Raw genomic sequence first — 25853 nt, 5'->3', positions numbered from 1 at the left:
TGGCAAAAATAGGACTTAGCTCAAAAATTTTTTTCAAACACGGTGATATATTTCAAAAATAAATATCAGGTAAATATCCCTATTTATTTCGAATAAATATAAATTTTTGAATGAATTTTGTTAATATTGTTACTTTGATTTATCGGCCTAGCGGTGAAAAGTGATGTCCTTTTTAGTAGGGACATCTAAAGATTATGAATTTTTTTTTTTTTTTTTTTTATATAGATGGATAGAAGGTTAGAAGAAATGAAAGATGGTGAAAATGAGCGGGTAGAATTTGTCTAGAAGCATTACCATCACATACCAAATTTTTGTTCCTCACGAGCCTACTACTATGAAGTGGTAGATACAGATAGAGTTGCATCTACCACCACACATTAGTAGGCTTAGCGTGGTCCGCCCCACAAGCGAGAATTTGTAGTGCGGACGAACTACAAATTCTCGCTTGTGGGGCGGACCACGCTAAGCCTACTAATGTGTGGTGGTAGATGCAACTCTATCTGTATCTACCACTTCATAGTAGTAGGCTCGTGAGGAACAAAAATTTGGTATGTGATGGTAATGCTTCTAGACAAATTCTACCCGCTCATTTTCACCATCTTTCATTTCTTCTAACCTTCTATCCATCTATATAAAAAAAAAAAAAAAAAAAAAAAAAAATCATAATCTTTAGATGTCCCTACTAAAAAGGACATCACTTTTCACCGCTAGGCCGATAAATCAAAGGTTCGTCCGCACTACAAATTCTCGCTTGTGGGGCGGACCACGCTAAGCCTACTAATGTGTGGTGGTAGATGCAACTCTATCTGTATCTACCACTTCATAGTAGTAGGCTCGTGAGGAACAAAAATTTGGTATGTGATGGTAATGCTTCTAGACAAATTCTACCCGCTCATTTTCACCATCTTTCATTTCTTCTAACCTTCTATCCATCTATATAAAAAAAAAAAAAAAAATTCATAATCTTTAGATGTCCCTACTAAAAAGGACATCACTTTTCACCGCTAGGCCGATAAATCAAAGTAACAAACAAAAATTACGGTGGTTAATCTCTTCATAAAATTTGTTAATATTTTTATTGAAGAAACCATCAAATCAACTAGCAATACCTTTTATATCAGTGAAGGGAAAATGGTATTATTTACTATGTTGCTGGGTGAATGCGAAAAAGGTAAAATTAACTTTTTTGCTAGGTGAATTGAATAAAGGTAAAATTTACCTTTTTGCTAGGTGAATGAAAAAAAGGTAAAATTTACCTCGAAAGAGGGATGGAAAAAAACACCTCGCAAAAAGGTAAATTTTACCTTTTTTCCGTGTAGAGAAAACCACTTTGATCAAAATTTTGCATAAGTCAGAAAAAAGTTTCTTATTTGTTTGTGTTTTTTTTTTCAAAAGTTTACACCAAAAAGGCAGTTTCCAGCAAAAAAGGGGAAATGACCAAAAAGTCACATGGGACACGTAAAACGGCAGATCAGCATTGAAAAATAAACTGATTTCACTGGGTGTTAATCAATTAATATTATGGCGCATATAGGTTATGCTCGATTGGAACGACTTTTGACAGTTCGATTACGACTTCGCGGTGACAGTCTGCCACCCTTTTACTGTACTCTCAGGCGAATTTTTATTATAATTTTCATAAGTTGCTTCTTATGAACCGGTTTTTAGAGTGTAAAATCGTTTTTCATAAGAGTCTTATGAAATTCTTCCAATTCTCATTCGAAGTTCTTATGAAAAATAGAAGAAACGGCATTGCGAAAAAATGATGAACACATTCATTCCATCAGTCATGTTTGCCACCGTCGTCAGAAGCACTCACCAGTTGTAAAGTTACTACTTTTTTTTAAAAATATTGATGTTAATTAGACCTTCTAAATGGTAAGTATGAGTTGAAATCTATTTTTAAGTTGAAAGTATTTGTAAACTCAAGGTAAATTTTATGTTTAATTTACTTTTCAGCTTGGTTACCGGAAAAAAGCGCAAAGTTAAAGGTGAGGTAAAATAATACTTCATTATGGAATCGGGTGTTGAAGTGCAGCTAGTCACCATGTATTTTTTCAAACGAATTAAGCAGAAAATAAAATGAAATGAAAAATAATCTTGCATTTATTTTAATTTTATGCGATATATGTTTTTTCCATAAGAAAATCTTATGAAAAGCAACAGCCCCTCATTGAAACCGGTGTTCATCCTTTGAGTTCATTCCATCATAAGACAATCTTATGAATTTCATTACTTTTTCTTATGGCGCCACTTCATAAGAGATTCTTATGGTCTACATAATAGGATTTTTCTGAGTGTAGGGCTTTAATACATTTAGCGTGAGATTTGTGGAGGGATGGCATATAGCCGGACTACACGGACTTGGCCGGCGTCGTTATTGGTTCATGTAAAGAAGGATATTCTCAAAACTGTACAGTGAGACAGACTGTTTTTTGTTTTTTTTTTGTTTTTTTTTTGTGGCGTTTAAATAGCTCGGGGAGCTGACGCTGGAAATGAAAATTAGAGATAGTTTTTGGAGAAGAAAATTTTAAAGTTTAGAGTAGGCAGCGTAGAATAGTAAGCGATCATGAGACGTTGGTTAGATCATCATGCACTTCATTTTATCCATTCCGGCTGGATATGGACAGAATGCAGTTCAAGATAATAAACCAACCCCTCCTGATACCAGTTGGAGGAAGGACAAGGGTGGGTTCGAGACTGGCCTCTACTTACTCCCCAATCATCTCGTCGGCAACTTATGGGATTCGAACCCAAAAGTTTTTTTTGCCGATACCGGGAATCGAACCTAGTACGCCTGGGTTACCAGACTCGCGCCAGCCTATCCACTAGACCACATCAGCGCTACAAGATTGTATAGACTGTTTTGAACTTAAAATTTAAAAAAAATCGACAGCTGGAAATCTTGCACCGATTAGCTCCAAATCGATTGTATACCGATTGGCATAAAGTCATTTGGCATAAAGTCTTTTGGCATAATGCCGTTTGGCATAACGGCCGTTTGGTATAATAATATAGAAGGTCGTCGGACTGGCACAGTAGAAAGTCGCCAGCCCTAATCACTGGAAGGTAGTTGAGAGTCATCGGAAGACTAAAGAACCAGGAGGCATCCAACAGAGAGAGAACGGGCGCCAAACTGAAAAAATGTTGTAGAGCTGGATCGAATGTACACTCAGGCAAATTCTTATTATAATTTTCATAAGATGCATCTTATGAACCGCTTTTTAGAGTGTAAAATAATGTTTCATAAGAGTCTTATGAAATTCTTTCAATTTTCATACGATGTTCTTATGAAAAATAGAAGAAATGGCATTGTGAAAAGATAATGAACACATTCATTCATTGCATCAGTTTTTTTTTTCATCATCACAGTACGAAGCAATCGCCAGTTCATAGTTATTATAGTTTTCCTTCAATATTAAATGTTCCCAAGTAACACAGATCAAGCCAATTGGCTTTTTTGAGTTTTAATATTGTTTTTTGAAGACTTTTCGATGGCATCCCATTTTTAAAACGGTTTTATTGTAACATAGGAAATGCTTCATTTATCGTGTGTTTTAAAAGAGCCCTGAAAGTTTTGCTAAAACTTGAATAAAACACTATCTTAAGAGTGTTGTAAAAAAGTTGCAAAAGTATTGCTAAAGATTCAATAAAACACATACTTTTCTGTTTTTATTAGAGCTTTGGTAAAGGTTTTAATAATGCTCTCAATGCGCTTTTAAAACTAGCGTTGAAGCCAAGTTGAAAAACTGTTTTATTGGAACATTGGATGTAGGCATGATAAAACTAAGTGACAGATGATTTGACAATCGAGAAGAACGTATACACGCTTAAACTTTTTTACCTCTTTTTGAGATAGCATAACCTGTTTTGAAAGGATTATCACTCAAAATTGAGAAAAACGTGCTATCAAAATGATATAAATTAACACAGCTAAATTCATCTTAAAAATAAAAACAACTTTGTTGTATCCGCATTCAAATTTCAAAACAACCGCAAATCAGTCCACATCATTATTCGCTCAATTCTCAGGATTCGAATAAAAGCCCACTGTGAATAAACTGTTTTTGTGATTCGATAAGAATAAATGTATTAGAAAATTCATTTACAAGTACGCCTTTTAAACTACTTGTTTTATTTATCCATCTCTGTCTCACAATGCGAAGTTGATCTTTATTTACGTCATCCAATCCAGAACTAACAAAATTATTTTCAGATAAACCGTCCTTGAAAATTTCTGGAAGACTGCAGAAACCGGCTTCAATTCAGCAAAGACGGAGAAATTGAGTTTCATCACAATCGAAAATGCTCATTCTAAATCAGCCTCAACAAGTTTCAGATGATGTATTCAGATTGAAGACCACTAGCATTGGCCGAAATAAAATAACGATTTAATTAAAGCGTAAGGCAGTTCTGGTAATAGTAAGCAGAACATCCGAAGGACGTTTTAAAGAATCTTTTATCGCTTCCAATTGTTTTCCCATACAACTGTTTTAACAGTTTTTAACTGTTTTATATAATTTAACCACAAATTCAAAATTCAATCATTTCGGAATTCACGATTCAGGCAAAGTTCTTACAATTTCAATAATCGTTTGCTAAACGTTTTATTACGCTTCACAAATCATTTGGTTATAGTCCTCATTTATGCGGGTTATTATTTAGCTTTGAGGCCAGGGTTTTGATGATAGAAAATGTTCTATTCCAAAATAGTTTGAGATTATCTGATAGCAATACCTATTTGTTATTTAAAGATGATTGACCATCCTCATAGTCAAAAGGAAACAAAACAAAAAGTTGCATGAATGCCTTTTGCCAAGCAACAAATCGAAATGTTTTCATTTATTGCGAAAAACTTCTCTTTCTCAAAAATGGATAAATCCATCATGAGCGTGTATTCCATTTAGAGAAACGTCAAACGAAGCTGTGATTCAAGGTCTCTTAAAACCATTTAAAAACTGTTTATTGAAATTGTTTTATTACCACATTTTTCTAACCGTCATAAAACCATCTTAACACTGTTTTACAACTGCCTTAAGATTTTCAATATTAATTTACTGAACGCCATGTTGATTGTGAAATTGAATCGAAATTACTGACGCCATGTTGCTGTAAATAATACTTTAATACTAAAAATTATACATTTTCATCAATTTGACAATGTTGACGGTACTATTTGTTGTATAGGTGATGAATTTCAATGTAAAACAAAAATTGCATCATTTGAGCCAATTTATATTTTCTATTAATTATAATTTTTTTATTTAAAAAATGCTTAAAATATGGTCAACCTTGATTTTCTTTGAGGCGCGCTTAAGTTTTGATGCTATTTCGTATATACTTCACAAGAAATCTGAGGTTGCAGGAAGTTTCTTGCTTAGATTTATTGAAAATGAGAATGAGAATATTTTTAAAATATTTTAAATGGAATCTTTACCTATCATCAAATGCTTGGGAGAGTAAGTGATAAAACGAGAAAAAACGGAACAGAAAGCTCCCACAGTAAAATTTCTATTAGATTCCACAGCTGCCACAGTAAAATTCCTATCAGATTTCACAGATCCCACAGTAAAATTCCTATCAGATTCCACGACGTAGTTTTAAAAGAGCTGTGGATAGTCTGAAGAGGGCTCTGAAAGGTTTCTTAAAGCTATGTCTATAAGGTCGAATAAAACTATTCTGTTGGATGTTTTATTATAGCGTATAGAATAAGCTTTAAAAACATTAACAAAATGGTCCCTTTTGGCCATATGTTAACTTTAAAGTAGTTGTGCTAATAGCGTAGAATGCGCTTTGGCTTATAAAGTAGCTTTAAGAAATAGTCTTAAGCGAACTGTTAAGGTTGGAATAAAACTTAAATTGTTACTTGGGGTTATTTTTATCTCCGGAATGGTAAGTTTGATTGATTGGAGTGGACGTTTAATATATTAGTTAACTAATACAGACCCCGTTCGTTTTTGGCAACATTCGATTTTGGCAACATTCGATTTTGGCAACATCCGATTTTGGCACATGTGCCAAAATCGAACGGTTTTTAGAAGCAACATTACCTTTTAGTTTTCGTTATAACAGGACCAATTTAATTAAGACAAACATCAAAAATACGTTTTTATGTTCTGAAATGATGATAAAATGCAACAATAAAAACCAAAGATTTTTTAAAATTTGATAAAGTACTCAAAAACGACAAAAAGATGAAAAATTGAAAAAGTTGAAAAACAAATTCAAACAAAATACCAAATATGACAAAAATGAACTAAAAAATGATGAAGATTGACAAAAACAGCAAATATGACAAAAGAAAACAAACATTATAAACAAAACAAGAAAAGTGAAAAATGCATCAAAAACATGATGAAAAAATTAAAAAATGACTACAAATGGTCGGAAACTGTCTAAAACCAACATTTTTGATAATAATGATAGTTATTTTGTAAAAATAGCTGAAAACCACGATGAGAAAAAAACCGTTCGATTTTGGCAACATTCGATTTTGGCAACACAAAATGTACGGGCGTGTTGCCAAAATCGAACGGGGTCTGTATACATTAATTGTTTACTTTTCAGCAAGCTGATCGGCAAAAAAAACGAAAGGACGAAGATTAAGATGCGGCAAAAAAATACTTTGATGGAGCCGTCTGTTGATGCGCTGCTGATGGTGACCATCAATGATTTAATTTTAAACAAATTTGGCAAACAATAAAATAAAGTAATGCTTTCAGCATGAAATATCTAGAGTTTTTCTTATTAGAAAGTGATTCACTGTTTCCATAAGAATCTCTTATGAAAAGCAACAATCTCTTATTGAAGTAGGCGTTCATCTTCAGAATTCATTCGCGTCATAAGACAATCTTATGAATTTCATAAATTTTTCTTATGGCGCCACTTCATAAGAGAATCTTATGGCATACATAATAGTATTTTTCTGAGTGTAGAGGAAATCGACTTGGGGATGAATCATCCGAGGTTGAAAATCCCAGAAAAAAGTCATGCCTTGAGCAATTTAAAATTGTTGAGTTCGTCTTACCTTGATCTTCTGGTTCATCAGCTCTGCAAGTTTTCGGTCACCAACTTCCCTGTATCCACTCCTAATATTTTTGCATATTCCGGCGTTTTATTCCTTCGGCATTGTTAGAAACATGAACGCTATTTTTTCGGATGGTATCACCATATTCATATCCCGCCTTAAGATTGAAAAACACAAACACTTGAGCCCACAGAAAAAGCTTCACGATACCACCGTTTTCTCATAACACTTCCGATACATCACCGGAACAACATGCGTATATATTTCATTCGCGCATCCCTCAACTGGTTCCGGTTTCAAATAATAGAACGCGTACTGTATCTCTACTCTCTTTAGAAGTAGAGAGAATTTGTGTGAGCAATTTCAAACCTCCCCGTTCCATAGAATGAAACTTTCATAACTAGAAGTCGTCCAAACTTCTCACTGCCCGCCCACAAACATTTAACAAACAATTAGGCACTTTGTTCGAATATTTCTTAGTAAACGATTATGGAACGTCAGGAAACACGTATTCGGCAATGTTTTTGACCCTGAAAACTGGTTTGCAGGATGCCGGAGGCTCACGCTCGAGAGATACTTTACGCTCGCTCAAATTCTGTAAACGGCTTCCTTCATCCGAGTGCAAGAGAGATACCGCTACAATTTCACTTCAGTTAGAGTGAGAAGCAAGCAAGGATACAAAGGAAGCATCCATGAATGACTCCCCTTATTTACTGAAAGGCAAAGGACCTCAGTTGCAATATTATATTTATTGAGGATATCATAAAGTATGTATTGATATGATTATGAACAGAGGAACTTTATGAAAAACAAAACAAGATTATGAGTTTTTGTATTTAATGAATTTTGTTTATTTAACATGTATACGTGCAAAAGTAACATAACATACAAATCGTACTTTTGATTTATAACTCATGTCTATACATATGATAATAAACGGGAACAATCTTTGAAATGTTCCCAATAGAAGCTGCGATCCCTACCATCAAGATTATTAGTGCTGAGACCACTGGATAGATTTGATATCGATTCCTTCCTGCACCATCTCCCACAGTGGTGACATTTCCCGCAATCGCGTTACGTGCTTAATACATTTATCTGCGGTGTAGTCAACTTCTTCGATTGTTGTAAATCGACCCATTCCAAATCGAATCGAGCTGTGGGCCAAATCTTCATCGGCACCGATAGCTCTTAAAACGTAAGATGGTTCCAGCGAAGCCGAAGTACAAGCCGATCCACTAGAGAGTGCCACATCCTTCAAGGCCATCAACAGCGATTCTCCTTCAACGAATGCAAACGAAAGATTAACGCATCCAGGATAGTTTTGTTCGGGATCGCCATTACGGATCACATTAGGCAAAGCACTGTAAATTCGTTCGATCAAACGTTTCGAAAGAAACTCGACCCACTTGTGGTCGTATTCCATTTCTTTTTGAGCAATCTCGCAAGCAGCTCCCAGGCCAACCGCTAGAGGAGTTGGAACGGTTCCACTTCGGATACCTCTTTCCTGTCCTCCACCACTCTGGATTGCCTCAACACGAACCCGTGGACGTCTGCGAACATACAGAGCACCAACTCCTTTGGGTCCATAAATTTTATGACCAGAAATGGACATAAGATCGATGTTCATTTTGTTTACGTCCAACGGAATTTTACCAAAGGCTTGGGCTGCATCGGTATGGAAAAATACCTTTTTAGATTTGCAAATTCTACCGATATCGGCAATAGGTTGTTTGACTCCGGTTTCATTGTTAACGGTCATTATGGACACCAGTGCAGTTTCCGGTGTGATAGCATTCTCTAAATCCTCCAACCTAATCAGGCCGCTGGTTTGAACGGGCAAGTAGCTTACCCGAAATCCTTCCCCTTCCAAAGCTCGGCACGAGTCCAGCACACACTTGTGTTCGGTTTGGGTCGTTATAACATGCCGCTTCTTTGCACCGTAAAATCGTGCCACTCCTTTGATAGAGATATTGTTCGATTCAGTTGCTCCGGATGTAAATACAATTTCCTTCGAATCGGCTCCAATAAGTTTGGCCACCTGAGTGCGGGCCTTTTCCATTGCCTCTTCCGATTCCCAGCCATATGCGTGGGTCCTGGAATGTGGGTTTCCGTAGTAAGACGTTAGGTACGGTAGCATGGCATCGAGCACTCGAGGGTCCTTAAATGGAATGAAAAAAACGCTTTTATTAATGCGGTTTTGAAACGGAAATTTCATTCGGAACATTGTTCTAAGTTTAAACTTGTGTATTCATTTATCTAAAAATTGTTGGTTATTTTTAACAAATATAAAAAATATATAAAAAAAAGAAAGTACGATAAATTTTTTTAACAATTTACCCAATATTCTTACTCTCGAGCTACTATCAACAGTCAAAATGTATGATAAAGTTTAACATTCTCATAAGAATCGATTGCATTACGTAATTCATGGAAGCGCAGTGAGTTGTAAAAATTGGATTAATTTCAAAAACATTTTTTTACCAGAGGCGTAGTTGCTTGGGCATCTAAATAGAGCGGTCTTCCAGCGATAGCTTCCTCCTGGATGTTAAATTTCCCTGCAAATGCACCAAAATATTAGTTGAATCATCGCGCAAATACCACTTATAAACTTACCGGAACTCAAGTTCCTGATGGCGGTTTCGATAACCGGAAGCTCCATGCCGGAAATGCTCGACCGAACTGTCCGCAACAGCGTTAAATTGCCCACCTTCCGCGTAATGTTCAACATTTTGCGAAAACTTTAATTTGAACGGAGGAATTTCAATTTCGTCAGCTTATGATAAGAAGTACGAGTGAAATTACAATGTTTTTGTTTTTCCGATCGCTCTTCACTTGCTCTTGTCAGACATCAACTTCTAGTCTGTTCAATGAAACCCAGGGTTGTCAGATGTTTTTTTAAAAAATCTGTATCGGCCTCATGAAAAAATCTGTATTTATCTGTATTTGAAATTTAACGACCGAAAACTTATATTATTGTTTTCTATGTAAGCTTATCGTTTAATATGCTATTTGGAAATCAGTTTTGATGGTTTTAACGTATTCATTATTCACAAATTGACAATTTATTTCATTAATTGAACTTTATCTAGAGCAGGGGCGAGAAACTTATTGAACCAACGGGCCAGTTTTATTTCAAAATATTCTCGGCGGGCCGCTCATATGAAATTAAACTCGTCAATCATTTATCGAACTCTATAGATAATAACAAAAAGATTTGCTAGATAGTAAAAAGTTAAATCGTAATAATAACAAATTTTATGCGATTTTTTATTTCAAATCATTTATTTTAAATCTTTGAAAAAATAGTTTTTCAATTAACTTTAACCTCTTCGCAAACATTCGTTCTTCCAAACATAGACATCATTTGCATCACATTTTTCCTTAAAAACGTATGATGCACAAACACGTTTAACGCCTTTCCATATAATAATCATTTTTATCATAACTGGCGGTATCTACTCAATACTTTCTTTAAAGTCTTCTGGAGCTATGTATCTATATCACAGCAATAACTAAAAAATTAGAGATATATTTTTTTTTATTTTTGTGATTCAAATTCACTGATCTAAATTTCGGTTTTCTGTACGTATTTCCAAAAAAATCCACAGTTTATATTGGCCCTACGAAGCCCTAATTTTTTTCCTGCAAATCGCGAAAAACATTTTTAATATAACGTGTCTACCAAATTTGCTGAAATCCTGGGAATAACAAAAATTTCACAGATTCTCAAGCAAATTTTAGGAGAGTCTACATTCTTTATTGTTTTTAAAGAATTTTTTAATAGATATTATTAATTAAACTTTAGTGTCACTGTGAAAAGATTTCGAAGGACTGTTGAAGAAAATATCTTAACGTTTTGAATATGAATTGTTATTTACCAAGTGAAAAGACTGAATTTGTCAACGTTTGTTATAACATCAGAGAACATTCCACAGATTTTTTGAATCAAATACAAAATTACAATACAGGGTTTTATCATGAATGTAAATTTTTTTTCCGGCACTTTTCATGCTGAGTTTTAATTCAATTGCTAACGAAATTAGCATTTTTTTCCAATTTGATAAAATAATAATGTTTTCGAAAATTTTTTGTGCTGAGTTAATTTATCATACAACTTTATCTTTGACAAAAATATGAAAATCATCATTATTTTTTTTTTATTTTAAACAATTCTTTATTTGAAACGGCTTATACCTTCAGGCTTTAAGGAGCCAAAATCGATTTTGGTTGTTTACAATTGTTTTCTTAACTTAACACTTTGTGAGAGGAGAAAGGAAGATAGAAAGGGAAATATGAAAATAAAAAATAAATTATAGACGAAGATCGATAGCTTTTAGAAAAAGGTAGATTTCGAACATGTAGTCCAAATCTAGCACAGCTAGTACATCTCTCACTGGAACATTAGGTGGTTTTCCTCGGGCCCTAAGGGAATCTATTAAATTCGTTCTGGCGACAAGATGGACCTCACACGACCAAACAATATGCTCGATGTCATGGTAACCTTGACCGCAACCACACAAATTGCTGCCAGCAATGTCAAAACGATAGAGTACCGCGTCTAAGGAACAATGATTGGACATGAGACGGGAAAATATACGAATAAAATCCCGACTCAGGTCCAACCTATTAAACCAGGATTTAAGGCTTACCTTTGGGATAATCGAGTGGAGCCACCGACCCTGCTCATCCTAAATCATCATAATGTGCTCATAAATATTCTTCCGATTTTTTTTAATTTGCGTTTGCCGACTTTCATTTAGTTATCGATTTTGAATTAAAAAACGCTCAAGAAAAATTAGGAAAATTTTATTTTAAATAAGAATAAACTCCAATATTTCATTTCTGACAATGATATTGCACTTATCCTGTTTGGGGGGGCTATCATTCGCCGTTAAAACAATAAAGTTATGCTGTTGAGAAAAAGAGACTATTAAAGCTCCTACTAACCTATAATAAATGATGGTTACAGTCTTCACAAAAGCTTATTACTTGTAGAAGTTAATGGTCTGGATAAATTATATGTGCTGTTGCAAGCATTTGCGGTAAACTGCAGTTCGAAAGTTAAAGGTTTAAAAAGATTTAGCCCGTGCAGTTAGCCCGTGGAAACCATTTCATCAACAATTGATTTAGATTTTCTAAAAAATCTGTATAAATCTGTATTAATGTTCAAAAATCTGTATAAAAATCTGTATCTGTATCTTATCTGTATTGACGTTGAAAAATCTGTATAATACAGAAAAATCTGTTTATATGACACCGCTGATGAAACCTAGTAGAAACGGGTCGAAACAAGTAGAAATGGATTGACAGTTGATTTTCTGTCTCTTTCCAATTGACTTCGACCGATTTCTACCAGGTCGAAACGAATCCTGCTGCCGAGCTGGATTGGTTTCGAATGATTTCAACTTGCTCCGTTGAACAACGACCTGACTAGTTTAGACCAAAACATTGGCTCGTTGAACAACTACCAGTTGACAGAAACCAGTTGAAACCGATTTTTACTAACGATTGAACGAAGCTGAACGAAGCTCTTCCTCACGCGGACCGGGTGCCAGTAAACACAGGGTGCCTTTCCAGGCGATAACACTAGCTACAGATAACTCGCTTAATGTCGATGTGGTTTTCCGAAGAAATAAAATTTAATTGAAATACAATTTTGATAGAAAACACGGTTTCTTTGGAGGTTTCTTTGGTTCTGGGTTTCAACGAAAATGTTTAAACTTATTTTTTGAGCATTAAATATAAACCAATCCTATTTAGAAATTAAAATTTACTTATTTTTGTGTAATGTTTCAATTATGTTAATCTTTAGATTGAAATGCAATCCAAAACATGTAATAAGTATTTGACGTGTAAAAATGTAAACACACATTTTTTGGTTTGTTGTTGATACGTTTTTAAAAATCGTTTGTCGCTGGTTTTTCACGTATTCTTCGCTAAGCTGTGGATTTAATTCAGCGTAGCGTAAGTACTTTGTGCTCTTGAAAAAACTCCCACATTTGTTTTAAGCAGTTTGTAATTTTTGGCATAAAAAGACCAGCAAAAATGAGTCGTCGCAGAAAAGACAGTTCCTCCAGCTCGGAGGATAGCAGCCTGGATAGCGAAGAGGAAGCCCGACGTCGGGACATCAAGGAACGGGATGAGTTTTCGCAACGATTGAAGAAGAAAGATGAAGATCGAACCAGGAAGGTGGTCGAATCGACTAGCCGGAAGGCCTATGAGGAGGCCGCCAAACGCCTAAAGTTAGACGCCGAAGACAAGGAACGATTAATCCCCAAGTTGAGAATCCAATCCCGTCGTCAGTATCTAGAGAAAAGGAAAGATGACAAGGTCGCCGAGCTGGAAGCAGACATTCTGGATGACGAGTATCTGTTCAACGAAACGGACATCACCGAAAAGGAACGCCAAGATCGTCAGTACAAGCGAAATCTGCTGCAGATTGCCAAGGAACATGAGAAGGCTCGGGAATTGGAACGGGTTCAACGGTATCATATGCCGAAGGATATCAAGAAAGGCGAAAAGGAGGACTATGTGGAAGTGGACGAACGGGAGAAGATGCCCAACTCCGAGCAGAAAAAATGGGAAGCGGAACAGCTGGCATCAGCGGTCTACAAATTCGGATCGAAAGATGCCAAATCCAAACAGCAAGAGGAATATGAACTGCTGCTGGACGATCAGATTGATTTCGTACAAGCCCTCCGTCTGGATGGTACAAAAGATAAAGATAAAAAACCTCAGGTTACCGAGGCCCAGCGAATGAAGATGGACATAGAAGAGACTAAAAAATCTCTCCCGGTGTATCCATTCAAAGAAGATCTGATTGCTGCCATCAAGGAACATCAGGTTCTGATCATTGAAGGTGAAACGGGTTCTGGTAAAACCACGCAAATACCTCAATACCTGTACGAGGCGGGATTCACCAATGATGGCAAAAAGATTGGTTGCACCCAGCCCAGACGAGTGGCCGCGATGTCTGTAGCAGCTCGGGTTGCCCAGGAAATGGGAGTTAAGCTTGGCAATGAAGTGGGTTACAGTATTCGATTCGAGGATTGCACTTCGGAGCGCACCGTTATCAAATATATGACAGATGGTACGTTGCATCGGGAGTTCCTGTCCGAACCAGATCTGGGATCGTACAGCGTGATGATCATCGACGAAGCCCACGAACGTACCCTGCACACAGACATTCTCTTCGGACTGGTGAAGGATATAGCTCGGTTCCGTTTGGATTTAAAACTACTTATTTCCAGTGCCACGCTGGATGCCGAAAAGTTCTCGGAATTTTTCGATGAAGCGCCAATTTTTCGAATTCCTGGCCGAAGGTTTCCGGTAAGTTTTAGTTGACAATAAATTTTTTTAATGAAAAATGTTTGATGAAGTAAAAATTTTTATTTTTAGGTCGACATCTACTACACGAAAGCTCCTGAAGCTGATTATATTGATGCATGTGTGGTTTCCGTTCTGCAAATCCATGCCACACAACCTCTCGGTGATGTTTTAGTATTTTTAACCGGTGAGTGAGTCAATAATTCACATTTTTTATTAGTTCACCTCAGAAAGGAATATGTCTTTCTTTCTTTTAGGTCAAGAAGAGATCGAAGCCTGTCAGGAAATGCTTCAGGACCGCGTCAAGCGACTGGGTTCTAAATTGAAGGAACTGATTATTTTACCGATTTATGCGAATCTACCATCGGATATGCAGGCCAAAATTTTCGAACCTACTCCTCCGAACGCCCGCAAAGTTGTGCTGGCTACAAACATAGCCGAAACTTCGCTAACGATCGACAACATTATCTACGTGATCGATCCGGGCTTTGCGAAGCAAAACAACTTCAACTCCCGCACCGGGATGGAAACGCTGATGGTGGTTCCGATTTCGAAGGCTTCGGCAAACCAGCGAGCAGGACGGGCAGGGCGTGTTGCTCCCGGTAAATGTTTTCGGTTGTATACGGCGTGGGCTTATAAAAACGAACTGGAAGATAACACCGTTCCCGAGATTCAGCGGATAAATTTGGGCAATGCTGTGCTGATGTTGAAGGCCCTTGGCATAAATGATCTGTTGCATTTCGATTTTCTGGACCCTCCTCCGCATGAAACTTTGGTCTTGGCACTGGAGCAGTTATACGCCTTGGGTGCCCTAAATCATCACGGTGAACTAACTAAGTTGGGACGACGCATGGCTGAATTCCCAGTTGATCCAATGATGGCCAAAATGTTGCTTGCCAGTGAGAAGTACAAATGTTCGGAAGAAGTTGTTACAATTGCTGCGATGCTCTCTGTCAATGGAGCTATCTTTTATCGGCCAAAGGATAAGATAATTCACGCAGATACGGCCCGGAAAAACTTCAATCATCAGAATGGAGATCACTTGAGTTTGATGCAGGTATACAATCAATGGGCCGAAACGGATTACAGCACCCAGTGGTGTTACGAAAATTTCATCCAATTCCGTTCGATGAAGCGAGCCAGAGACGTCCGAGAACAGCTGGCCGGGCTTATGCAACGGGTTGAAATAGATCTCGTTTCGGGGCTACCGGAAACAATGAACATAAGGAAATCGATCACGGCCGGCTATTTCTACCACATCGCCCGGTTGTCCAAGGGTGGAAACTACAAAACCGTAAAGCACAACCAGACTGTGATGATTCACCCCAACTCGGCCCTGTTCGAGGAACTGCCCCGATGGGTCCTGTACCACGAGCTCGTTTTCACCACCAAGGAGTACATGCGATCGGTGATCGACATCGAAAGCAAGTGGCTGCTGGAGGTTGCACCGCACTACTACAAGCCCAAAGAGCTGGAAGACTCCACCAACAAGAAGATGCCGAAGACGGTAGGTCGGGCGACGTTGACCGCGTAAGTACTACATTTTCTTTTCGGATATCAGGCAAATAATATTATTGGAAAGCAATACAAAGTTTTCAATAAGATGACACTGTCCATGGATCTTTTTCACATCTTTAATTGGTATCAAATTCAAATTTCTGCTGATAATTGAAAACGTAAACATAACATTTATTGTTTAGGACAACCGTTTGCTTACTGACTAGTTGTTACACATTTCGTTCATCTATTTAAGATCATGGGTGACGATTATTGTTATTTCAGATTGTGACTTGGTTTGACTAAGCTCAACGGATAAATAATAACAATTTTTCTTACGCTCTAAAGATACAATTCTTTGAATGACGACTAGAGATAGGTAATTTACTTGAAACTTATTTTGAGGTTGATGGTTTCCTCTTACTATTTGTTTCAATGCAATATTTTTTTTAGGAATCAGTTATTTCTTCATAAGCTGTTAAACATAATTTAATTATTAACAAATTTAAGAATTTGGTTACTGTGCAATCAAAAACGAAAAATTTAAAAAATAAAATAAAAATGCACTTTCTACGTTTAGTAGACTCAATCTAAATGCGATATTACCGGCGGCTACCTTTTTATATGCTTACAAGGATATGCTTATTCGTATAGAGTTCTGTAGTTTGTTAAATTCGTAGCTCGATTTGTGTGTGGGATGACTTTAAACGGGACTCGCAGTTACTTTGAAAAGGATATGTAAAGTACTTTCTAATCCCGGTCGTGCAGCTTTCGGTGCCGCTTCAGATTTGAGGAGCATGAAAACTTTTTCAGACAGACATCGCACGCATAGGGACGCTCTCCTGCATTAAAAGAAAAAAAATGAGGAAACTTTTGTTACCTACTATTCAACAAATCGTTCACTGGATACCCGTTCATACCTGTATGAGTGCGATAGTGCAGCTCCAAGCTCCGTGCGTTGTCGAAAACCTTGGTGCAAGTGTTGCAGCGAAAAGGATTCTCGTCGCTGTGTACCCGATAGTGGGTCTTGAGCGTTGATGCGTTGAAGAACGATTTGGAGCAAATATCACATTTATAGGGCTTCTCGCCATCGTGCAGTAGCATGTGCTGCCGGAGATCATTGAACGATTTATGGCACACGTGGCACTCGTGATTGCTGCTGGTGGTTCTGCAAGGATGTGCCGCTACCGGTGGAGAACGGCTGCTCATCAAAGCTGCCACCAGCTGCAGCTGGGGTTGCGTAGGATTCCCATTTCGTCTGGTGGTTTTAACATTGTTATTTATGTTACTTATTGTGCTCGTAGTTTTTTGCAGAGTCGTTCCTTTCTCGTTACTGACTAGACGGTTTTGAGCGAGGCTGGATCCTTGGAACGCTGTCGATGACCTTTGGGTGTATTTCATCTTAGAATGGATGTACTCCACATGCATGTTAAGATTTTTGGCGAAATGAAACGTCTTTGGACAGTAAAAGCATTTGAAAATTTTCTCCTCCTTGTGACTAGTAATGTGTTTTTCCAGCTGTTCCAGTGAAATGAACTCGACGAAGCACAGCTCACACTTGAACATCGGGACATCGAGCGGATTATCTTGTGCAATTCCGATACCGCTGTCAAAAAGTATGTCTGCGTTCATAGAAATATCGCCGACTATGGATGGGGTATCGAGTTGCATACCCTCATTTGACTCCGACTCATCCCATTCATCTATGTCGGCTTCGTTGATGTCATCATAATCATCGTCATCATCTTCTTCGTATTCCTCTTCCTCGGCCGTAGGAAGAACCAAATCCGGTTCCGTCTTGATGACCACTTCTGGCTCGAGGAAGGTCGATCGTAATAATTCATCGTTTTGGATGCACTGCTCGCGAAACTGATGAAAGCTTTCGACTTTTATCTTGCAAAGCCCGCAGATTGCTGTCGGGTGTCCCAATCGGCGAGATACCTATACAAGACAAACACAGAAAATTAGAAATTGTTCAACTCCATGAATCCAGTTCAGGTATCCCTATTACCTTGACCGAAGTGCAATCGAAGATGATGTTCTGCAGTGCCTCAGATCCACTGTCACCAAAAATAGATTCCAAGTTGTCACCGCCGGACAAGCAGAGCCTGCAAATGTTGTCTATTTTTGCACTAGAAAGGAAGAAATTTTTCACCACCATATAAACGATAGCACACACTTGATCTCAAGTATTTTTAAAAGTGTACTTACTGAAAAGTGCTCATGATTGCGTTATCACATTTGCGTTCCCCTGGGGAAAAAATCGGAACTGCGAAACAACTTGAGGCCTCAAGAAAATTGAAGCTTAATTTTTACGTGAGGGGTGAAAAAATGTTTACTGCTGCTGCTGTCGTTCGGATCTGATGGACTTTTTCATCCCATCGAATCGAAGAAGCTGTCAGAATCCGAATATAGGGGGAAGCAAAGAACGGGAAAATATTCGAGCATTAACTAGCTTCGAGTAGGGATGGTCCGGTTTGCTGTTTGGCGAAATCGTAACTAAATCAATGAGTCGCATAGTATTTTTTCTAGTAGTTAATTAATAGTTTACAATTTTTAGTAAAATATCAAGCTTATGAAATAAACCTTCCTGAATTTGAACTGATCAACATACTCCTGTTGCCTACACACAGGCGTTGAAATTGCAATGTTTCATATCAGATTCTATAATATTGTATCATTAGTCCCGAACTCCTGTCAAGGCTACGCATGCAAATAAACCTCCAATTCATTAAAAAAATTCGGAAAGCTTTAAATGTTCCATCTTGGCATTAAGTTTTTTTCGACTTGCTCCGTAAAACCTATATTTTTTCTCTTTTAGTTATCGATATAGAAATTTGGTAGATCTTAAACCAAGACTATTGACACCTGATTTTCGATTCGGATACTCGAATATTAAAAACTAACAGTAACTTTTTGATGATCTGTTTTTGTGAAAAAAATTTCCTTTCCTAGTTATAAAAAGCCTCTTTCGATTTAGGCAATGCCCGAACACTTTGGATTGCCAAAATCGAATAATTTTTTTATTCCAATTTTTTAACAAACTTAACATAGGCACATAATAATTATCTGGTGTAGTTCGTTCGTTTGGTTTAGTTATTATAATTGGTCTGTATTTTATAACATGTTTTATCTTAACCTGTGTTGTTATATAATTATTTATCTTTTAAACCTTGTTTTATTTTGAATAAAACAGTTTTGGATGGTCTATCTTGTTTTATTTTGATTGATTTGGTTTCATCTTCTTACAATTTATTTTATCTTATTTATCGTCTTTGATCATTCTTTTTAATTATGTTTTTTTCTTGATCTGTTCAAGATTTTCTTCAATGATGCATTTTTTATGATGTTATACACCTACCTAATCTACCTAAGGGTCCAGCGCCGATTGACCGGCGCATAGGGCTAAAATAATAAAAGATCTCCACTGCTGGCGATCCGGAGCCAACGTCTTCACTTGCTGCCAGCCAAGGTTCTCGTCAACTGTGCGGATTTCAGCGGCTAGACTTCGCCGCCACGAGCTTTTGGGCCTGCCTCTTCTTCGATACCCTCCTGGATTCCAGTCAAGCGCCTCTCTGCAAATCTCGATCTCATCTCTTCGCAGCGTGTGCCCAATCCATCTCCACTTACGTTCCCGAATCTCGATTTCTAGCGCCTTTTGATGACATCGGCGATAAAGTTCAACGTTTGAGACCCAGTTGCCAGGCCACCAAGCGCGGATGATGTTCCGCAGGCAGTGATTCACAAAAACTTGCAGTTTTCGCGTCATTACCGCATATGTGCACCAAATATCACACCCGTACAGCAATACGGATTTGACGTTTGAGTTGTAGATTCGGATCTTAGTTCGTAGAGAGATCTGGCGTGACCGCCAGATGTTTCGGAGACTCGCAAACGCAAATCGGGCTTTTCTGATCCGGGTTTCGATGTCCTTCTTGGTACCACCATCAGGCGTAATCTGGCTACCAAGATACTGGAAGCACTCCACCTGTTGTCCAGCTACCACGAAATTGGAACGATTTTCTGTATTGATTTCCATCGACTTGGTCTTTCCGACATTGATTTTGAGACCTGCTGCCTTGGAGCTTTCAATCGATCCAGTCAAGATCTTATCCATTACGATGAGAAAAAGCAGCGGTGACAAAATACATCCTTGTCTCACTCCAGCAGTTACCGGGATTGGTTCGGACAAGACACCGTCGTGCAAGACCTTGTACGAAAATGCCTCGTACTGTGCTTCGATGAGATGGACTAGTTTCTCTGGGACCTCTCGTCGTCTAAGAGCAGCCCAGATGTTTTCGTGGTTCAGTCGGTCAAATGCTTTTTCGAAATCAACGAACACCAGCAGAAGAGAGTCTTGGAATTCGCTGATTTGTTCCAGTATTATTCGTAGCGTTGTGATGTGGTCCACACATGATCGTCCGGATCGGAATCCAGCTTGTTGCCGTCGGAGTGTAGCGGCGATTTTCTCCTGGATCCTGTTCAGGATCACTTTGCAGAGTACTTTGAGGGTTGTACAGATCAAAGTTATGCCACGCCAGTTACAGCACTCTGTCAGGTCTCCTTTCTTCGGGACCTTTACGAGGATACCCTGCATCCAGTCGGCCGGGAATCTTGCAGTATCCCAAATGTCAGCGAAAAGACGGTGCAACATTTGTGCTGCCAAGGCAGAGTCGTCTTTGAGCATTTCAGCAGGAATGCAATCGATTCCAGGCGCTTTGTTGGATTTCATGTCCTTGATTGCCGCTTCTATTTCAGCCAGCGAGGGCGCTTCCGAGTTGACGCCAAAGATGCGACTCACTGTGGGCGCCTCGAGCTGCGGGTTCTGTTGGCCATTGCTATTTGTAACTCGGAAAAGTTGATCAAAATGCTCAGTCCAACGCTTGAGCTGATCTGTTCGATCTGTCAGCAGCTGATCTGTTCGATCTGTCAGCAGCTGACCTGCTCGGTTTTTCAATGGCATTCTTGCATTAGTCCTTGCATCACTAAGGCGGCGAGAAATATCATATAATAATCGGATATCTCCAATGGCGGCGGCTCTTTCTCCCTCTTCGGCTAGGGAGCTCGTTTAACTGCCTTTTCCAGCTCCGCATATCGTAAGCGGGCGGCTGCTTTGGCTGACCCGGTACATGCCTGCTCAATTCCGACTTTCGCCTTTCTCCGATCATCGATCATCCTCCAGGTTTCATCCGACATCCATTCACTTCGTCTTCCACAAACTTTACCGAGAGTACCATGGCTCGTCGTGATAAAGGCATTCTTGATTCCACACCACTGTTCTTCGACTGTTCCGTATGTCGGCAGCTTCGAGGCTCGGGATTCTAGCTGTTCAACGTATGCCCTTTTCACCTCTGGATTCTCCAACCGACGGACGTCGTATCGACACCCGACTTTCTCCTCGCGCCGTTGGACACGCGCAACTCTCAGTCGTATTTCACCAAGGACGAGGTGATGGTCAGATGGAATGTCTGCGCTTCGTTTGTTGCGGACATCAAGAAGGCTCCTTCTCCATTTTCGGCTGATGCAGATGTGGTCAATTTGATTTTCTGTTCGGCCATCTCGGGATACCCAAGTGACCTTATGTGCTGGTCGATGGGGAAAGACAATCCACCGATCACCATGTTGTTGTTGCCACAAAATTCTACAAACAGCTCTCCGTTTTCGCTCATCTGTCCTAGACCATGGCGCCCCATGATGCGCTCAAAGTCCTGATTATCGGAGCCAATCTTTGCGTTGAAGTCGCCTAAGTGGATTTGAATGTCACCCTTCGGAATTCTCTCAACCACGCTGTTCAATTGACTGTAAAACTGCTCTTTCTCCTGCAAATCGGCAACGTCTGTTGGCGCATAACACTGGACCATTGTTCTGAATCTGGCTACTAATCATTCGTTCGTTTATCGGTTCCCATCTTATGAGGGCCGCATGGGCCTGCGGGCTTAATAGGAAACCAACTCCTCGTTCCCGAGTAGCGTGCTCTCCTCGTATGCCAGAGTAAAGCAGTACTTGCCCAGACTGTGTCTTGTGTTCTCCAGTGTTAGGCCAACGGACTTCGCTCAGTCCCAATATCTCTAGCTTGAGGCGGCTAGCTTCTCTAGCAAGTTGAGTCAGCTTACCTGGCTGGGCAAGAGTTAAAACATTCCAAGTTCCAATTCGTGTCCGTGTTTTCATGCTAAAAGTCGTTGCCAAAGTTCCAATTCGGTTATTTCTTCTCTCAGTTTCCGTAACAATGCAAGATATCAGGAGCAGTAGGTTGTTAGCCTAAAGTCCCTATCCCGCGATGGGGCTGCCATCTTGGACTTAGCTGGCGGGAGCCGCATTTCATAGATTCAGCCGCTCGCTGCGAGACAGACGCTGTTTGAGCCGCCCCTGACCTGGAGAACAGACGCTCGGTTGTTGTTGCACGCCGCCCCTAACCTGGGGAACAGACCCGTGCGGCCACCTTCTCAGTCTGCATACGACCAAAGCATCCACCGGGGCATCCCAGCCGGCACCACACGGGGAGGTAGAGATAGGAGTTGTGAATAAGAGGTGATATGACCACTATGGGGTCTCGTGTTGCACATTATCCACCGTTTACCAGCCATGTTGTACATATTTTTTAAATTTTATTTTATCTTATTCTACTTTGTTTTAACTTGATTTAATATTGTTTCAGTTCAAACATGTAATATTCTAAGTTTTTTTTTAAATTTTATTTTATTTTATCCCGTTTTATTTTGTTTTGTGAACTTATCTTTTTTCATCTTGCTTTATTATGTATGTTTTATCTTCTATCATATTTTAAACCTGTTTTATTTTTGTTTTATTTTTATCTAGTTTTATCATGATTTTTCTTGTTTTGTTTTGTGATTTTTTATAAACTTTTTTGTTACTATATATTTTATTTACTTCAATCTTTTACCAAGTGTTTTGTTTTTTATTTTAGGTTTTATTTTATTTTTGGGTTTTTCTTATTTTAGTGTGTGTTTTTTAATCTTGTTTTGATCTGTTTTTTTTTTGTTTTATTGTTTTTTATATATATTTTTCCTACTTGTTTTACCTTGTTTTAACTTTTTATATCGTGTTCTATTTTCGAACTTGTTTAATCTAATTTTATTCTGTTTAAATAAGGTTTATCTTCTTTGGCCTTGTTTCATAATTTTATCTTTTTCATCATATTTTATCTTTCAACCATGTTTTTTTTTTTGTTTTATTTACCATGTTTTTCTTGATCTGTTTAACCCTTCGTTTCATAAAGTGACAAATTTGCAACAATTAATTAAAGCTGTTGTAAATTATGCAGAAATTCAAATAATCAACTTTTTTCTTCATGGCAATCAAGTTTCTACACAGAAAAAAATTTTGACTATTACGTGTCATTGAAAACTGCAACCTTTATAATAAATTAACCTGTAATTAACAAAACCTGTAATTTTAAATTGATTTCCTTTAAAAAAAAACGATGATGCGTTTATTATTACAGCAAATGTCCTGTAACAAAAAGGAGCATGACATTTGCCGTAATTTTACAGGTTGAAAAAAAATTATGTGTCGTCAAATTACAGGTCGTCCAATAACTTTCAGGAATTTGAATTTTCAAGTGCACCTGGCATCCCAGTTCGGCCCAAAGAGAAATGTCAAAAGGTGCGCGCGGACGGTTTTTGTTTTGTTTCGGTTCTTTGTTTTTTTCCCCGAAGCACTACGGCTGGTGCTCGTTGGAAGGAAATTCCGACAATCGACGTCTCAAGTACCTAAGTGCGGATTCGGAGAACAACAATGTTGATACTTTCGTGACTCAGCAGCAGCGGCAAAACGGTGCGCTGCGTATCAAAATTTGCATCATGCAAGCATTCGTGATTTGCAACGAGGACGATGTGGAGGAAGTTATTGACGGTAAGTTCCGACAAGTTTAGCTAATATTTACCCGGTACCTTAGCGGGACATCGGTGCCGGTAGTGAAAAATGTATGCGATCGGCAAAACAAAACTGATAACGAAACTGCTAAATTGCTTTCTCGTTCCAGTTCTTTGAACAGGTGGAGATCTTCAAGCGCATAGATGCGTCCTTCGTGCTGATCAGGTTCCTGTACTAGCCCTGACGGTTGTCAAACGAAAGAAGCAACATACCATATCCAAACTGAATGCGGGGATTGGTAAGTATACTTAAAGTGACGAAAGAATAAATTATTAATATTTTTTCCGGCCTTATGTTCAAAGATTAAAAACATAAGTTTGTTTTTGTAACTAATAGGTTTCGTTTAAAATTACAAGTTAGTAAAACGTTAGTTACAAATTTTTATTTTTTTTTTAATCTATTTTAGCTTCACGAGCTGACTCCCTGTTTCCGGCGCCGGACAACTACTGGATATTTCGAGACTTCTGAGTCTTCAAGATGTTTTATTTTCTCCTTGAAGAACTCGGACGGTTATGGAACGCCACTCATTCCTTGACTCAGGGGGACAACACCAGATAATAGTCATGGTATAGTTGACAAGGTATAATTAGAAAAGCAGTTAAAATTACATTTCATGAGTGTTATTTTGACTCTATTGTTACTTTTCCCTTTCTCCTTATACTTAGGACACTGCAAACATCTTCCAAGGATTTTGTAAGCATCATTTGGTAGATTCAAAAAGCCAACCCATGACTTTCATCCGTGTAGTGCAGAAGCAATTGTGCGAATTATTGTTATTTCTATATGCATCAGAAAAATTGCAGTTCATTAGAAAAATTGTCTTAATTGTACATTAACCGAAATGCATGTCTTGATTGTGAAATTCTGTAACAACATTAACATGTGATGTTTTTCTGTTAAATAAAATTGTTCGAGCATATTTTTGTAACCTTCATTTTCTCCGAAAAATTATTTTAATAATTTAAAAAATCAACGGGTGGAATCTACGCAATTCAATGAACAAAAATTTTAAAGTTCTGTAATATTAAACCAGCCAGTAAAAAAGTTGTACACTGAAAATTAAATGTCACGTAATTTTTTTTTCGACCTGTAAAATCACGGTAAATGTCCTGCTCCTTTTTGTTACAGGACATTTGCGTTATTTTACAGGAAATAATTTTTGCTGTGTAACTTCAAAATACGGTTCAATTAAAAAAAAAATTACTTTCCGAGTATATATGTACAAATTAGACCAACTTCAATCTGAAAAATATGAAATGTTAAAAAAGGCTTATTTTTCAGAATTTTGACCTAGTCCAATTCGCACCGAGGAAAAAAAATTTGACTGGAAAAAATATTTTCGCATTTTCAGTAATGCAATTAACACAATTGAATACAATTTGAAGATTTTTTTAAATTTTTGTCTGATATAATAATGGCCTTTTATTAATTGTTGCAAATTTGCAACACCATGCAACGGTAGCACCTTTAGTTACGTATATGGGCTTCAAAGTGTGATTTCGAAAGTTTCATCGTTTAAACAGTGTATATGTTTTCCGATAGAAGTATTATTATTTAAATGTTATAATATCATGTTATCGAGACATTTTCAAAAATAATGCAGATCCATTATCCACAAACAAAATGGCTACCAACTGTAGAAATATGGGAAAAAACAGTAAAAAAATCCTTTTGAATAGATCATCAACCATTCGTATCATAAAGTAAAAAAAAGGCATTAATTACGAAACCTCGTTAGAAATCCTGCATAAAAGTTAAAAAAATGTATTTCTAAAGGGTCACACATGATTGTATATTGTATGTTGTTTATCCACCATGGGTGCACGGATTCACCGCAGTTTCTACCTAAGTATGTTTTCAAATGTTTTCTCAGATTATTAAGTTCGATAATATATTTCAAAAGGGTCACATTTAGTACAAATTTATGACTTTTGAGTAGTTGTAGTATTTGTAGTAATAGTTTGAATCTATAATTTTTCAAATACAACGAGTGCTGTGTTTCTAAGATTTTTAATATTATATTGTGATCCCCGGGAAAGATTTTCTGCTTTCGAAATAAATATTTTCACATTTTTAGTAAATTAATTATTAACATACTTTTTTCCAT

At 37.8% G+C, this 25853-nt stretch overlaps 3 protein-coding genes across 4 annotated transcripts; 1 reads left to right on the top strand and 2 right to left on the bottom strand.

Annotated features, from left to right (window-relative positions):
- Window positions 1-7847: 7847 nt before the first annotated feature.
- Window positions 7848-9877, bottom strand: LOC129742517 (cysteine desulfurase, mitochondrial). The gene is made up of 3 exons (XM_055734424.1): window positions 9644-9877; window positions 9512-9585; window positions 7848-9188 (listed from the first exon to the last, which is right to left on the bottom strand). Exons 1-3 carry the CDS (start codon window positions 9756-9758, stop codon window positions 8022-8024), a joined length of 1356 nt encoding a protein of 451 aa, XP_055590399.1. The 5' UTR covers window positions 9759-9877; the 3' UTR covers window positions 7848-8021.
- Window positions 9878-12871: 2994 nt separating this feature from the next.
- LOC129742514 (pre-mRNA-splicing factor ATP-dependent RNA helicase DHX16) lies at window positions 12872-15957 on the top strand. 2 transcript variants are annotated; one of them, XM_055734418.1, is made up of 4 exons: window positions 12872-12994; window positions 13066-14359; window positions 14429-14543; window positions 14614-15956. In XM_055734418.1, the coding sequence occupies exons 2-4, from the start codon at window positions 13076-13078 to the stop codon at window positions 15888-15890; spliced, it is 2676 nt and encodes an 891-aa protein (XP_055590393.1). In that variant the 5' UTR covers window positions 12872-12994; window positions 13066-13075; the 3' UTR covers window positions 15891-15956. The 2 variants fall into 2 exon arrangements, with proteins under 2 accessions (XP_055590393.1, XP_055590392.1); XM_055734417.1 differs by lacking the exon at window positions 12872-12994 and having other exon boundaries at window positions 13043-14359; window positions 14614-15957.
- Window positions 15958-15976: 19 nt separating this feature from the next.
- Window positions 15977-18261, bottom strand: LOC129742518 (histone-lysine N-methyltransferase MECOM-like). Its single transcript, XM_055734425.1, has 4 exons — window positions 18065-18261; window positions 17865-17985; window positions 16774-17794; window positions 15977-16695 (listed from the first exon to the last, which is right to left on the bottom strand). Exons 1-4 carry the CDS (start codon window positions 18076-18078, stop codon window positions 16604-16606), a joined length of 1248 nt encoding a protein of 415 aa, XP_055590400.1. The 5' UTR covers window positions 18079-18261; the 3' UTR covers window positions 15977-16603.
- Between the last annotated feature and the right edge of the window lie 7592 nt (window positions 18262-25853).

Source organism: Uranotaenia lowii, chromosome 2 (genome assembly GCF_029784155.1).
Source record: "Uranotaenia lowii strain MFRU-FL chromosome 2, ASM2978415v1, whole genome shotgun sequence".
NCBI lineage: Eukaryota > Metazoa > Arthropoda > Insecta > Diptera > Culicidae > Uranotaenia > Uranotaenia lowii.
The sequence above is the reverse complement of the archived record's forward strand: the minus strand, read 5'-3'. Positions and strand labels throughout refer to the sequence as shown.